This window comes from Megalops cyprinoides, chromosome 13, assembly GCF_013368585.1.
Source record: "Megalops cyprinoides isolate fMegCyp1 chromosome 13, fMegCyp1.pri, whole genome shotgun sequence".
Taxonomy (NCBI): domain Eukaryota; kingdom Metazoa; phylum Chordata; class Actinopteri; order Elopiformes; family Megalopidae; genus Megalops; species Megalops cyprinoides.
The window spans coordinates 2,295,322-2,310,000 of NC_050595.1; the positions used below are offsets into that span (position 1 = coordinate 2,295,322).

The 14,679-nt window shown below is 46.6% G+C and overlaps 2 protein-coding genes across 4 annotated transcripts in view; one reads left to right on the plus strand and one right to left on the minus strand.

Moving 5' to 3' along the window:
- Positions 1-331: 331 nt before the first annotated feature.
- slc38a7 (solute carrier family 38 member 7) lies at positions 332-8,637 on the plus strand. Of its 2 annotated transcripts, none has more exons than XM_036544539.1 (11): positions 332-392; positions 1,810-2,471; positions 3,382-3,580; positions 4,743-4,887; positions 5,001-5,099; positions 5,637-5,694; positions 5,968-6,082; positions 6,471-6,618; positions 7,041-7,240; positions 8,016-8,070; positions 8,447-8,637. In XM_036544539.1, exons 2-11 carry the CDS (start codon positions 2,208-2,210, stop codon positions 8,559-8,561), a joined length of 1,398 nt encoding a protein of 465 aa, XP_036400432.1. In that variant the 5' UTR covers positions 332-392; positions 1,810-2,207; the 3' UTR covers positions 8,562-8,637. The 2 variants fall into 2 exon arrangements, with proteins under 2 accessions (XP_036400432.1, XP_036400431.1); XM_036544538.1 differs by having other exon boundaries at positions 345-396.
- A 3,313-nt stretch (positions 8,638-11,950) lies between these two features.
- The window catches only part of si:ch211-122f10.4 (cathepsin A-like), a 7,392-nt gene continuing 4,663 nt past the window's right edge, over positions 11,951-14,679 (minus strand). For both annotated transcript variants that reach the window (XM_036543730.1, XM_036543729.1), the window contains exons 9-11: positions 14,457-14,619; positions 13,833-13,922; positions 11,951-13,122 (exon numbers count right to left, since the gene is read on the minus strand). In XM_036543730.1, coding sequence (XP_036399623.1) covers positions 13,039-13,122; positions 13,833-13,922; positions 14,457-14,619 — 337 coding nt within the window. In that variant the 3' untranslated portion in view covers positions 11,951-13,038. The remainder of the gene's footprint in view (positions 13,123-13,832; positions 13,923-14,456; positions 14,620-14,679) is intronic.

The following is a 14,679-nucleotide window of genomic DNA, read 5'->3' on the forward strand; positions in this document are numbered from 1 at the left end:
ACAGTGATAAAAGATTACCTAATCTTACTTTGAAGTTTGTTGCCTATCTCAACACAACACAATTTGTTTGCTGAGTTGTGTCTGACGTTATCATGTCCATCACACAGTAACACCGCTTGAATTGTACATTTGCATTCTATATTCACATACGTACGCGAATATAATCCATTATCTGTTCGTGTGAATTTATTCATGACTTTAATTTGTAACTTTAATTACCGACCGAACTTTGATATCTACGACTGGATATTCAACCACATCCCCCACAATCCATCGCGGCTTGTGCGAGACATTGGACGGAATGATCACATGAGCGTCACATGCCCAGGGTGTTAGATCAGCATCAATCTGCCCTGAACGCAAAACCAGCAGCACAAGCAGGCAGGATACGGGTGGGTGAGTGTTAAGCTGTTGTTGTGGCGGTGAAACACGGCGTTTAACTAATTTTCAGTCCCAGGTTCTTGCTGAATAACAGGGTTGCTGTACTGAGGAATGCCTTGTCTGTCTTGGGTGTAATAAGTGATCTACAACTGGAAGACGAATTGATGAAATCAGTGTCAACACAATAGCTGTCCAGCCGGATTGTAGATACCTTTTAGTTAGCCAGATAGTCCATCTGATTATATTGAAATACCATTGTCATGTACATAGTCGAATTTAAAGAATTTAACTAATTTAATTTGACCTGTCAAAATACAGAATAAATTAGCTAGTTAGCTAGCTAGCTACTGCAGCTACAGTAACACTGAGGCGGTAGAGGGGCGCACCGGTGAAGCTTCAGCCTGCGTGGTTGTCCAGGACCTATTGTTGTCATCGCTGTGGGATGTTGCTTCGCGTTCCCTCTTTACACTCGGATTGCAGAGCTTTTGCGTTTTTTTCTTTGGATTATCGTCTCAGAAGCGGTGTGGGAAATGTACGTAGCTGCTGTTTGATTTTACGCGAACGCATCTAGCCTGTCTGCATGAAGTTACCTGTTAGCGAGCTAAGCTTGTTAGTGGCAAGATGAATTCATACGCCCTGAGTACCCACACAGCCGTAACAGACAGCGTGTAGTTTCTTTTTTCCGTGATTCCCTAACTTGCATGTCTCGCTCATCCTCGTACAGTCTATTCCACCTATACGAGGTCTGACTTGTATCTTTAAACCGGTGGGTTTTGTGAAGAGAGGAAGTAGACTGATATATATGTGTAACGACCATAAGGATGTTGGATATGACCATCTCACGTGATGGAGAGCGATCAGGCTTGCTGTGCGGTATTCCTGTTGGGTCTGTCATTGGTCAACTACCAAGTGAAGGAATGCTGACGCTGTGTTTGTGTGTGTGCGCGCTTGTGTGTGGCCATGACCGTACGCGTGTTTTGTGTATTGTGCATTGCCGTGCGTCCAGGGAAGCTGAGAGAGCGTTTGCGGTGGGGAACAGAGTCAGTTGAGAAGTGTGAACCCCCCGGGCAGGCTCCGTGCTGCCTCCCTCGTGAGGAACATTTTTATGCCCAGCACAGCACTACTCCTTGCTCTTTTTTTAAGGTTTGACGCACGCAGGTTTACTGTTAGTCACATGGCCGAGCGCTTTATGACAGCCCGCTGCAGTGTACCGGCATGGCCCGTGAGTTCCCCACCGCTCCCGTGCTGTTCCCCTGAGAACTGTTCCTATTGCATCGCAAATCTTGTACCTGCTTTCACGGGCTGCCTTCTGTTGTAGCTTTATAACCTCCTTTCAGCGTCAGGTGGCAGCTTTTTCCTGGTGCTGGCGGCTGTTGAGGTGACCTCATATTAAGCCTCCTGTCTTTTTCTCCTTCCTTTTCTCCACAGAAGAGCCATCAGGCGGCTGTGTTGACACTGAAGGACCTGAGCTGGGATCGTCTGCTTATGTGCTTTAATTCAGTGTAAAATGTCCTGAGGATGTGCGCTCTTTAAAAAAATATATAAAAAAAAAACCCCACCCTCTAAGCCACCAGCCTTCCAATCCCCACTCCAGCCTCCCCCCTTTAATGCGTCCAGGACTGCAGTGCTCTGATACAGAAGTGTGGAGAGAGAGTGTGTGTGTGAGAGAGATAGAGAGAAAAAGAGGGAGGGAGAAGAGAGAGGGTAAAACCTGTAACCTGTAAGGACAATCTCCCAGGCTGGGTGTGAGGAGAGAGAGAAAGTGACCCGTGAGGACTGCTCTGAGTCGGGCGCGTTGGGGGCAAGGGGAGGGAGAGGGGGCGAGGATGTCGCGGGCAGACATGGCGATTAACAGCGAGGTGGGAGACTGGGGCGGGAGCGATGACCCAGGCGAGCGGGCGTGGCTGCTTCAGAGCCCCAGCGTGGAGACGCGATCCGCCCAGGAGCCCGAAACACAGCGGCGGGGGGGCACCTCTGCCACTGGCGCCATCTTCATCGTGGTCAACGCCGCCCTGGGGGCCGGCCTGCTCAACTTCCCCGCAGCCTTCAACACGGCTGGGGGCGTGACCTCTGGAGTCGTCCTGCAGATGGTAAGAGCTCTGAACACTACACCAGTGGCACCTCTGTACACAGACATGAGACAGATACCTGACATGGGGGTACCTGCCGTGAGACTGCGGTGTAGAGTAGAGAACAGTACCTGCTTCCAGTCCCAAATTCACACCTTGAGCAATATTCTTTACTTCTTATGCGTCAGCAAAGCATCCCTCTGTAGAAATGTGAACAGTGACGCGAACAAAGGACGTTAATGAAATTAATTAAATTAATAACACAGAGCAGTTCAATGTTTATCTGCCTCTTTGTGTCAAAGAACTTTGGGTCAGTTATCTGTGGTCTGCACAGCTTTGAAGGAGAACAGACAGAGAAAGTGTTTGCAAGAGACTTGCGACCTTGTGAAACCCCTCTTAAGTGTTCAATAAGTTAGCCATTGCATATTATTGATTATTACTCTGTGGCTTTAAACTGCCTCGAGCAAAAGTCTTTAATAAGCATCAGTCCGCTCTCCAGAAATGCAGAGCGGACTGCTTATGCAATGCTTATTCCCCAGACCACTTGTACTGGATACAGAATGGTCTTTTATTGATCCACAACTTAAATCTGAATGAACCAAGAGCAATAAATGGAAAGAAGAGAAAAAAGCTGATCGCTGGCGTCAGGGGTCTACTTGTTATAGCGCATGGAGTAGCAACAATATCTGGGACAAGAAAGATGCTTCTTTATAGCTCAAACATCCCATTGTTCATGTTCTGCCAAAAACGATTTCAACAAAATTGATCCAAGGGAATAAAGGGATTTTTTAGTAATTTGTGTGTATTGATCAGCCAAGATCTTATACAGTTTCACACTGTACTTCATGTAGTTTTCCCTGCTTTACAATCTATTTTTTTGGTGGTTCAAGATGAAACACATGCAGTCACGTCCTGTCTCTCCCTCCTGCAGTGCATGCTGGTCTTTATCATCAGCGGGCTGGTGATCCTGGCCTACTGCTCCCAGGTCAGCAATGAGACCACCTACCAGGAGGTGGTGCGTGTGGTGTGCGGCCGCGTGACCGGTGTCATCTGCGAGGTGGCCATCGCCGTGTACACCTTTGGCACCTGTATCGCCTTCCTCATCATCATCGGGGATCAGCTGGACAAGCGTGAGTGCGTCCGTCGCTGGCGCGGAGCCGGTCCCGTGCTGCAGACGCGCAGCGCTCTGAAACGGAGCCGGGGGCCGTTCTGCTGCGATGTTCCAAACACACCGTCCCCCAGCGTCCCTGAGAAACGTCAGCTGTCGCTGTCTGTTCCACATCATTTGGATTGTACACTTTTTTTTTTTTTTGGAGGGTGACGGCTAAATATGTGATTATCCTCTGCTTCTTTGTCCTTTTTTGTTGGCTACAGTCAAAGATATTTTCAAAAACAGCAGCAGCTGAGAACAAGCTCTCTCCCTTCAGGGATTATAGCGTATGCATTCTGAAGGGCCACAGTGTGAAGAGCAGATAGGACACGATGGGGAGTTTTTCCTCCAGAGCCTTTGACAGCCTGGCCTGCGTTTCTGATCCAGTGGCTGTCATTACGCTGTCCGCAGTTAGATTACCCAGCTGTCACTGGTCTCAGGCCCCGGGGGTCTCTGTGTCAGACTCACCCAGAGAATAAGTGGCTCTGGGATTGACCGGTCTGGTCTGTGGCTCACTGTCTGTCCTCTGCACTTGGAAAGTTACACAACGGCTAACTCATAAAGGGAAGGTTATACGGTGCTTTTAGGTGGACAGCAGTGTGAAGCATTGATCGGGGTAGCGTTGTGGAGCAGTGATCAGAGCAACGGTCAGGGCATCAGTGTGGAGCAGCGGTCAGAGCAGCATGTGGGCATTTCCAGATGCAATGCAATGGTTCTGTGGCTAAAACCCTGGTTGTTTTTCTTGCTCAGATGATGATACTGTGGAAGTCATGCATGTGCTGAAGTTTAATTTCCTCTCGATTTGGCTGAATTGTGTTATCTACCAAAGACGTTGAAGTAGGACGTGCCCTGCGGTTTATCTTTTATATTTGTCTCTTGCTGCCACCAGGGGGCAGAAGGGAAATCTTTATTGCATTTTTGCCTGTCTCCCTGTCTCTGTTTGAGCAAATGTTGCCCTTACGTGAGTCATTCAGTTGCTGCCACCCGGGTGATTTCATTGCTGGTGCTAAGGCCTCATTGCCATCCTATTATGCTTTGGCTTCTATGGCATGAGTTGTGAATATGAAATGTAATCTCCCAATGGCTCTTGGTATGACATAATAGTAAGTAGAGTGTGACTGTCCCCCCCCCCCCTTTTGTAGTGATTGCAGCCATGGCCCATGAGCCGGAGGGAGAGCTCAGCACTGCGTGGTACACCGACCGCAGGTTCACCATCGTCCTGACCTCCGTGCTGATCATCCTGCCCCTCTCCATCCCCAAAGAGATCGGCTTCCAGAAGTATGCCAGGTGGGACCCAGCAAACCCCAAACACAGCCTTGAGCCTTGATTTTAATAGTTTGTTGGGATATGTGTCTACACATCCATAGCTACTATTTAGTTGCTATTTTTCCCATACACAGTGCGTTGAGTGTCCTCGGCACCTGGTACGTCACCATTGTGGTCATCATCAAGTACATCTGGCCAGACAAGGAGGTTACCCCAGGGTTCATCCCCACCAGGTAAGCCTCATCCTCACTGGAGCCACCCAACCTCCATCTTATTCAGGACTACATTTCTCAGACTGCTGCTGGAGCTCAGCTGTTGTACTGGGGCATAGAGGATGTTAGTTGTATTCTCCTTGGTGTGGAGACATTGAGGTATTTTCAGTACCAGCATTATGCTGGCATTTTCAGGCATGGAAGTGGACAGGTCATTAGACCCATGTCGGCGGGGATCTAATCAGTAAAGGTTACGGATTCCCAGAGAGAGGCCTAGCATAAGGCCCTAGCCATTCCCTGTGGTATTTCCCTTCCTAAAGAGAGCAGGTTTAATTAAGCAGAGACGGAATGATCGATGATCTGGGCCGGGCTTCCATAAAGGAACTCCTCATTAAGGAGGACTCTCTTCATGGCTGTTTTGCAGACTGGCCTGCATGCAGTACTGAAATGATAAGATTTCCAGTCTCGTACAAGTGCTCACAGTTATACAGCTGAATTGTGTGTTGCTGTAGTTTCTCTATGATTGACATACACCATTCCTCTCTCTCTTGCTTGCAGTCCCTCCTCCTGGACGGCCGTCTTCAACGCTATGCCCACCATTTGTTTCGGCTTCCAGGTACCTTTAACTGTTCTGCAGTAGCTCTGTGTGTTTGAGTGTGTGTGTTTGTGTGTGTGTGTGTATTTCAGTAGAGATGGACCTGTGTGTGTGTGTGTCTGTGTATGTGTGTATGTATTTCAGTAGAGACGAACATGTGTGTGTGTATTTCAGTATATTGACCTGTGTGTATGTGTGTGTGTGTGTGTGTGTATATTTCAGTAGAGATGGACCAGTGTGCGTGTGTCTTTCTGTGTTTCAGTAGACTGACGTGTGTGTGTGTCTCTGTTTCAGTGCCATGTGAGCAGCGTGCCCGTCTTTAACAGCATGAGGAGGCGGGAGATCCGCTCCTGGGGAGGGGTGGTGACGGTTGGCATGATCATCTGTCTGTTCGTCTACACGGGCACAGGTCTGCCACGCTCCTTCTGCCTCTCTCCTGATACTAACAACCACACTGCGTCTCTTCCATTAATCAGATCTGCAAGGCAGTCTGTCTGTTGTACCAATTTGCTTTGGGAATCAATCATTTTATTATGTAGCAGAGGGTAGATTGATCCAAGTTCCTGTCAGAGCCGGATATAAATGCGTGGTCTGTCAAAGTTAAGTTGGCTTAGTTAACTTATCAAAATACTGACAGAGGATATATGTGTTATTCCTTTAATGCATTAAGGCATTTCTGACTGCTTAGCTGAAGAACCAATCAGTCTTTATGGAACTTTATGGAATGGAAGATGCTTCCAGCGTGTGATTGGTGGGTCAGTGTGAGTGACTGAGAGGTGATGACCTCGTTTTCCCAGGTGTCTGTGGCTTCCTATCCTTCGGCTCGGATGTTAGCCAGGACGTGCTGATGTCATACCCCTCCAACGACATCGCGGTGGCCGTCGCCAGGGCCTTCATCATCATCTGCGTGGTGACGTCCTATCCCATCCTGCACTTCTGCGGCAGGTATGAGCTCACTGAGTCTGTCTGCGAGCGTCCAATGGGAATGCAAGACCAGAAGAAAGATTATCCTTACCTTTTCTCACAGTATGTAGCGTCTGGACATGTAATCACACAAACACAAGTGTATATAAAATCCACCTGATAATGTCAAGACTCTTTTGAGTGACCATTACACACTGTCCATGATGGCAAGAGGGAGCAAAACATCACCCCTTTCACTTTTAATGACAGAGTCCTGCTCCTGTTGCCTCTCAGCTTTAGCAGTGTAGCAATTGAAATGCCACGTTTTTAACAGCTGGGGTAAGTGGGTTGGTTCCACATTGTTGCGTGGGGCAGCCGCTGTAGGTGCAGACAGCAGTGATTGGCTGACAGGTGTGTGACCCCACGTGACGCCACAGTGCTGCCCTCCCCCTCCTGTCCTGCAGGGCGGTGCTGGAGGGCCTGTGGCTGCGTTTCCGAGACGAGCCCGTGGAGGTGGACGTGGGGCGGGAGCGCCGGCGCCGGGTGATCCAGACCGTCACCTGGTTCTTCCTCACACTCATCCTCGCGCTCTTCATCCCTGACATCGGCCGTGTCATCTCCCTCATCGGGGGGCTTGCCGCCTGCTTCATCTTCGTCTTCCCAGGTGCAACTTCACCCTCCTCCTCCTGCTCCTCCTCCTCCTCCTCCTCCTCCTCCTGCTCCTCCTCCTCCTCCTCCTCCTCCTCCCTGGAGCAGTGGTGTCTGCTGAGCTGCAAACAGAAGGAAACACAGCTTCACTCCATAATTATCCTGAATCTGCCTTTGATTGTTTTCCCTTGAGGATCAGTGCTGAGGCTCGTTCCTTTGCAGCTTTTTTTCCTTACTTGATTGCACCGGTGTGACACCATTACCTCTGAGCGAGTCATATGAAATTGTTTTAGTTATAACAATGGGGGAAAACAGTATATCTGTTCAGTTATATCCTAATCTCCAGGCTCTTTTATAATTAAAAATAAATGATTACAGGCCAGGAGCAGAAATGCACTGTAATGGTGCAACATCGGACACAGTTAATTGGAGAGGAATCTAACGAGTGTTGATGAGTGACTCTTACTTAAATTGGCATGCTTGTTGGATACGAAAAAGCACGAAAAAAGCAGTTAACGGTAAGTTCTCTGCCTCCTATCCTACGTGCTCACAGGCCTCCTCTCTGCCTCTGTTTCCTCTTTTCCTCTTATTTCTCTTCCTCTTTTTCTCTTTCTTTTCCTCTTCTTCTTCCTCGTCCCTCCCCCGCAGCTCTCCCGGTTCTGCTCGCTGTGTCCAGTGTGCTGACTCGGGATTCGTTTGCTCTGGTCTGGCTCCCTGCTTTCGCTCAGACGCTGTGTGGGCGTGTGTAAACCTGCTCAGTGATGGTGGCTAACACTTTCTCTCTCGCTCAGGGCTGTGTCTGATTCAAGCCAAGCTGTCTGAGATTCAGGAGGTCAGACCTGGGAGGTAGGTCCCACCTGGCCCCGCTCTCTCTGCTCCCTGTGGCATAGTCTTTGCACTCCAGACCTAAACTGTGCTCTCGGAGTGAGTCCATATTGTCCTGATTGTTAACTTTTTTCTAACATACGTGGTTGTTTACAGTTAAAATCTGTGAGCACTAATGAGATCTTGAACACCTGGTAAGGGAGGGATCAGAGGTCGCTGATCTCTGAGAGGATCTGTGTTTGCTGTGAGTTATAGTAACGTTATGCTCACACTCACTGGTCTGACACTGTTGCTCACTGTGGCTCTGTATAAGAGCATCTGCTAAGTTAATGTAATGTAATGTAAAATCACTGTGCTGTGCCATCTCTGAGAGGATGTGCGTTTGCTCTTTCGGCAGCTGGTGGGGGCTGGTGTCCTACGGTGTCTTCATGGTGACCGTCGGAGCTTTCATCTTTGGCCAGACCACGACCAGCGCCATCTACCGTGACGTCATCCACCACAACAGCCAATAGGGAGCTGGCCGGGAGGAGGGAGAGGGAGAGGGAGAGGGAGGAGAGAGGAGAGAAAAAGGGGGAGAGCCGTAAGCAGAGAAGGGAGCAGAGAGAGAAAGAGCGGTGACACTGCTGCACAGACTGGCCACAGAGAGCAGAGGGGGGTCAGTCTCGCCACCCAGAGTCCCCTTCGCTGCAGACGTCTGCGCTCGCCCTCTCCCTGACCTCGGCCTCACAGACCTGCCTCCAACACTGCCTCCTGCATGCACCCTGACCCCCTGGGTAGCCCTGGAGGAGGTCTCTCCCCCCCCCCCCCCCCCCCCAGCTGATCCCAGTACAGTCACTGCTTCTGCTCCACTCCTCTCTGGCCTTTTGTCGCAGTGGACCCCATGCACAGAGAGAAATGAGGAAAAGGCAAGGCTCTCGACTCGGTTCGGCTCATCATCCTGTAAGATTAATTGGGTTTGTTCTGGCCCTCGTTTCTGAGCAAACGCTGGCACACGCTGGACTCATGATTAGACTGAACCAATCGAAGCTGGGTTTGATTGACAGAGCTGGGGGTGGTGCAAGGGTTGGTGGGAAAATAATGGAATCCAGCTTGGAAGAATTATTTGTCTGAAGAGACATTTCCCTCTGCTTCATGAGAAGAACCACCTGACTCCAAGGACAAATACTTCATTTTACATTATACTGTTGACTGGATGCTGTTTTAAGTGTGGTATTTTCCTTATATTGATCAGGGCCTCCTGGTTGTGATAAATACAGACTGGCAGCAAAGTACCATAATGCCAGACAGGAATGTGGTGTGTGGCTGCTGTAGTTCCAACTCCAGACAGCAGGGGGCACCAGGCTTTTACATGCAGGGATGTTTGCATATGGGTACTCCCTTCTCAGTGCAATATTAGCAGACTACACACTAACAGAGCTGAGAGTACCGGCTCTGGGTTTGTTTTAACTTGATGATTATACTTTGTTTAATTTAATTTGTTTAATTTACCTCATCAGGGGCTGGGTTTGATAAAAGGCCAAAAAGAGATCATAGGAATCTGTTAATGTTGGTAACAGATGATTGACACAGGTGTTATGAAATGATTGTTTTATTGATTTTTTTTTTGTTGTTGTCATTGCTCCTGTGACCAACTCAAACCATCCACATAATGCCCCACCCATGTTTAGAAATACCACAGTAATTGTTTCCGAATTCCCAGATGCCTTTTATTATGTTGTGTTTTTTTTTTTTTTTAGATTTTAGTTTTTTTAGATTTGTCATTTGTCCCAGTCTATGAGGGAGAGATGAGTATTTATAGATGTCAACTGTGTAGATGAGAGAACAATTTTTAAATATCTCAAACTTTTTGCCAGAACAACAAAAATTCAGTTCTCGAGATTTTGTCACGCCTGTGATGGTGACTCATGAATGTGGATGAATTTGTCATTGTGCATTCCAGAATGTACAGGAGACGCAGGGGCACACAGAATACAGTACACAGGCCATAAATGAAGGGATTTACCTTACTCAAATGCTGCAGCCCTGTCTGTTTCAGAGAATGGGTTTAAATCGATACTTTTACCCAGATAGTTATAACGCAGATGTGCTGACACCAGTACAGCTGGCAGCCTTCGTCTCTTTCTCAGTTTTGATTAGTAGGTGGTTTTTATGAAGCTCTAAGCCACGGCTAGAGACTCAGTGAGTAATGCAGCTGTGAATAATTAATATAATCAAGGGAATATTGCATTCTGGTTAATAGCCGTCTCCGTACTGTGTCAGAAATATCCAAACCGGCTGTAACTGGATCGAGGAAAAAGGAGTAATTCCAGGATAAATTACTGCTGCTCATAAACGGTTGTGTTTTTTAATTTTCTGTTGGAATCAAGGGAAATCTTCATTTGCTCAATGGAGAACAAATGGTGTGATTTTGTTTACTTGAATTTAGCCCCTGTCATTGTTTGCCTTGTTTTATGTGGATGTCATTCTGTTCCCTGAACTGACCCCCCAGTCCCACCTGCTGCATGTTTTCTGACCTGGCAAACGGCTCCAACGCATGACAATCTCACTGCCCCCTGGATTAGGATGGAGCCCTAACATTTAAACACTCAAACTCCTTAGCACCTTTTACTTTCATTGACTTTGCAATCCACAGCTGTATCCATCAGTGATGGTGTAGCTTTTCCACAGCAGCCTGTCTCCAGGTTGATGGGGACAGCAGCAGGTGTACTGGTGTGGTGTGTTTCGTTTGGGACATGCGTCCAGCGAGTCGCGCACAGTGGTGATATACGCCTGGCATCGATGACCCTGGTGCTTGTCCCACTTTTTCTCTTAGTTCACTCCTCTGTCTTTTAATCAGAGTGTGAGTGTGTCCACTGAAGCATGACAGTTTCTTTTGCCAATTGTTTTTGTACTTTCTCCTTTTCTTTCCCCAAGATTTTTCCCCATAAAAAAGTCTGTTCAACAACAATAAAGGGAATTCAGTCAATGGCTCAAATAGTGGCAAGTGACCTTTTTTAACAGACAATGAAATGCATTTCTATTTAAAATACAATACCCAAAATTTTCCAGTCTTTGTTTTTTAACGTTTATGTCTCACAAGGTGATTTATAGCAGATACTGGTTGCTCAGTCCTAGAACATACTAATTGTTCAACAGGAAGAGGCAGGCCTGTAACAGCATGTGACAGACACCATCAGCAGACAGCAGTCTGAAATGTGTCTGCTACTGCAGGGTGTGGGCCACATGGTCCCCCGGGACAAGCCATGCCCTGCCCTGAAAATTTTGGGTGGGTGGACTCTCTCACTGCTATTGAGTCTCGAGTCTCCTGAATAACTTATGTTTCCTGTCAATATGTGGGTGTACTGGAACCACAAACAGGAATGTCTGCTGTGAAAGCTTATTTTAAGAATGTCCGTTTCCATGCTCATACATAATTTAATTCCACATGCGAATGAACTGAGCAACTTTATAATTAATTTAGGAGACCTATCTGTCTATTCGTGTGCGTGTGTGCGTGTGTGTGCGCACTGTTTTATTTAGTTGTGTATAAAGCTGCCATGCTGTCATATTTCTACAAATATGGGGTTTGCCAAGAATTTACCAAGACAGCGTTTATTAGAAAAACAAAATTACAGGCAAAAATTTGTCAAGAAAATTGTGACAAACGAAATTACACCGAGTGCTTGATTGTATTAAATGAGGAAATTCATCCACCGAAGCTCCATACGTCAGACATCTGCAACAGTGGTCTGGGAGAACGAGGCCTCATAAACCCCATATGGGGTGGAGCTGTAATATGATGTCAGCCATTAGCTTGTTTTACCCAATCAAAAGACTGTGCTTTTAACAACAAATACTATGATTGGCTCATCGTGGCGAGTCAGTGGTAGCACGATAGCCCCGCCCCGCCCCCCCCCCCCCCCCATTTTGAGATTTGAGAAGCTTCACTCCCTATTCTGTTATTCTGAAAAACTTTCCCACGTATAAGGCAGCAGATTTCCTCTTCCTCTTGGCCTGATACACAGCAAATTCCTACAACCACTGCCCTACCTGGGACACAGGTGCGACTGCCTCATCACGACGGTCCCTCCAACGACAGACCAAATTAACTGACACCGCGCCATCAGAAGACAACATTAATGATGACTGGCAGAAATGGTGACTGAAGTATAAGTGTGAAAGGCCACCCTTTAAATTATTATGTGACACAGAATAACGACTAAATGAGCCAGAATCGGGAAATTATCAAACGCAAATGTTTGAATGGACTGACTGATTCAGCTCAGCACAGATTCATTATTTACATTCATTTTCTGTAAAGTGCAGTTAAACGAACTATGTCTACACAGGGATAGGAACCTTTTTTCCTTCATATTAAGCATCTTATTTCTTGTTCTGTTCCACATCATCCTTCCTGAGGTATTCAGATCAGACATCTAGTACTAAACATACTGCAGAACCACCCGCAATATCAACACATGGGAGTTCATACATAAAGCATTACCCTCATCTTAAATTTAACACCTGATATTTTTTTTCCCTCCAAAAGTGGAAAAACTAGGTCACACCTCACCAGGAAACAGGAAGCAGAAACTGAACGTCATTGGTTATTTCACCATAAGTATTCATAAATTTCAACCTCAAATATTATATCATCCACCCTCTGTGACTGGTTAAAAAAGAAAAAGAATTGATGAATCCAGGATGGTGCTAAATAACCCTTATTGCCTTCAGGCTATGTAAACTGGGCTTATCTTTTTAGGCTTCACCACCAAATATCCAAATTGACTGATTGATCATTTTCTTAGGCTGGTGTGAAATCAAAAACGCACCAAACCATAAATCATTAATCATAAGCACTGCCATAATCACAGTGTGCACACTCGGTGCTGCTCATTGTTCTGTGTCTGTGATTATCGCTGCGTTGATACATAAAGCTGTTACAGAGAGGGGTCACAGACATTCTGACAGGGCGGGGGAGGGCGGGCAGGAAGAAGATCTGGAGCATGCTCAGTAGGGAGTGCTGGACAGGAAGGACTGGAACATGTGGAAGGCGGGTCCCGGAGCCCACTGTGGAACCATGTGACCTGCACCCTGAGAAAGAAAGAATCATGGGAAATGATTGACAAGAGATACTGCTGGTACTGAAGTGGTTTGATAAACAGATTACCGACTCTCCATCTCTCTGCTCATGACTATTTATAGGTAGATAGGCCTGGAACTCAATCTGACTCTAGATGAATGGCAGATAGAATAAATCAAGGCATATCGATAGTGATCAGTGTCAGAACCAAGCAGGTCTCACTGCTATTGGATGTTTATCAGCACCAGCCTGTACTAGAACTCTTTAGATGAAACAATGCAGGGTCAGAACTATCCATAGGAAGAACTGAGAGTCCTGAAAGCAAAAATGTCAGGAAGCCTCATACTACTGAATTAATGTTACTGAACATCCAGAACGTATAACAAAACTATTTACAGGTACTGTTTGCAGTGTGATTAATATGTTGTATTGATCAGTTAGAAATGAAAATGTTAGTCTTTCTTCTAAATATATAATATTAACTAATATAATTGTTAATGCATTTGTATGTTCTCAGCTGTTATGAAATGATCGACAGGCTAATTCTAATTCATGATCATGTGTGTACTCGTGTAATGTATGTATCAAAACATAAAACTCTAATTTAAAAAAAATTACTGACCAGGCTCAAAATGCCAATATTTCAAGACATACACAATCAACCTTTTCAACCACAGAAAAACATATAAAGTCTGAAATTTAGATCAAAGAGGTCACTCACTTTGACTGTTAGGAAGGTGATGTTACCAAACTGCTGGTAAAACCCAGCAATTTGGCTGTCGAAAAGCCAGCGCTGGTAGCTGGCGGTTGTCTGGAAATGGAAACAAAAAGCAGTTATATCAGAGAGCACAGAAGGGGAACAGAAAAAAGGGAAAACAAAAAAATAAGGAAAAAAAGAAACCTATAAAAACTGGCATAGGATTTTGCCACCTTTGTTTGACCCTGTTAATAATGAACAAATGAATAGCTAATAAATGTCATGATGCTTGAGCTAAGGTTTCCTTATGATGATCAAAGCTTGTCGTTTTCCCCACCAAAACCTCATCATGGTGAAGCTCACCAAACCGCATCAACCCAACAACGGGGTCTATTTAGAAACTGTGAAACATTGCTGCGGAAAATAATTACCAGAAACCAGAACACCTGTCAGATGTCATAAAACACATCACCAAATGCGCAGAATCAACGCTGGTTTCGACTTTCAATTTCAGTTTGCAAGAAAATTTGAAGCGGTAACTAAGCACCAGCCGGTGACAAACCCCTGACTGCAGCCATACGTAAGCCCCCTAACCCCACTCCCAACCCCCCAGGCATCTGCATAACCACTACCCCCCCACCTCCATACCTTCATGTTGAGCTGCTCCACGAACCACTGGTCCCCCAGGAAGTTGCAGGCCATGTCAGTGTCCCCGTTGTACACCAGCGCCCTCACACCCAGGCCGAGCAGCTTCAGGTACACGTCCCTCACCGTCCTGTACTTGTTTACATACTGGCTGCCCACGTCATCGCTGCACAGAAAGAGCACAGAGCCGGGTCTGAAGCCAGCGCCCTACAGCGCATTACAACCC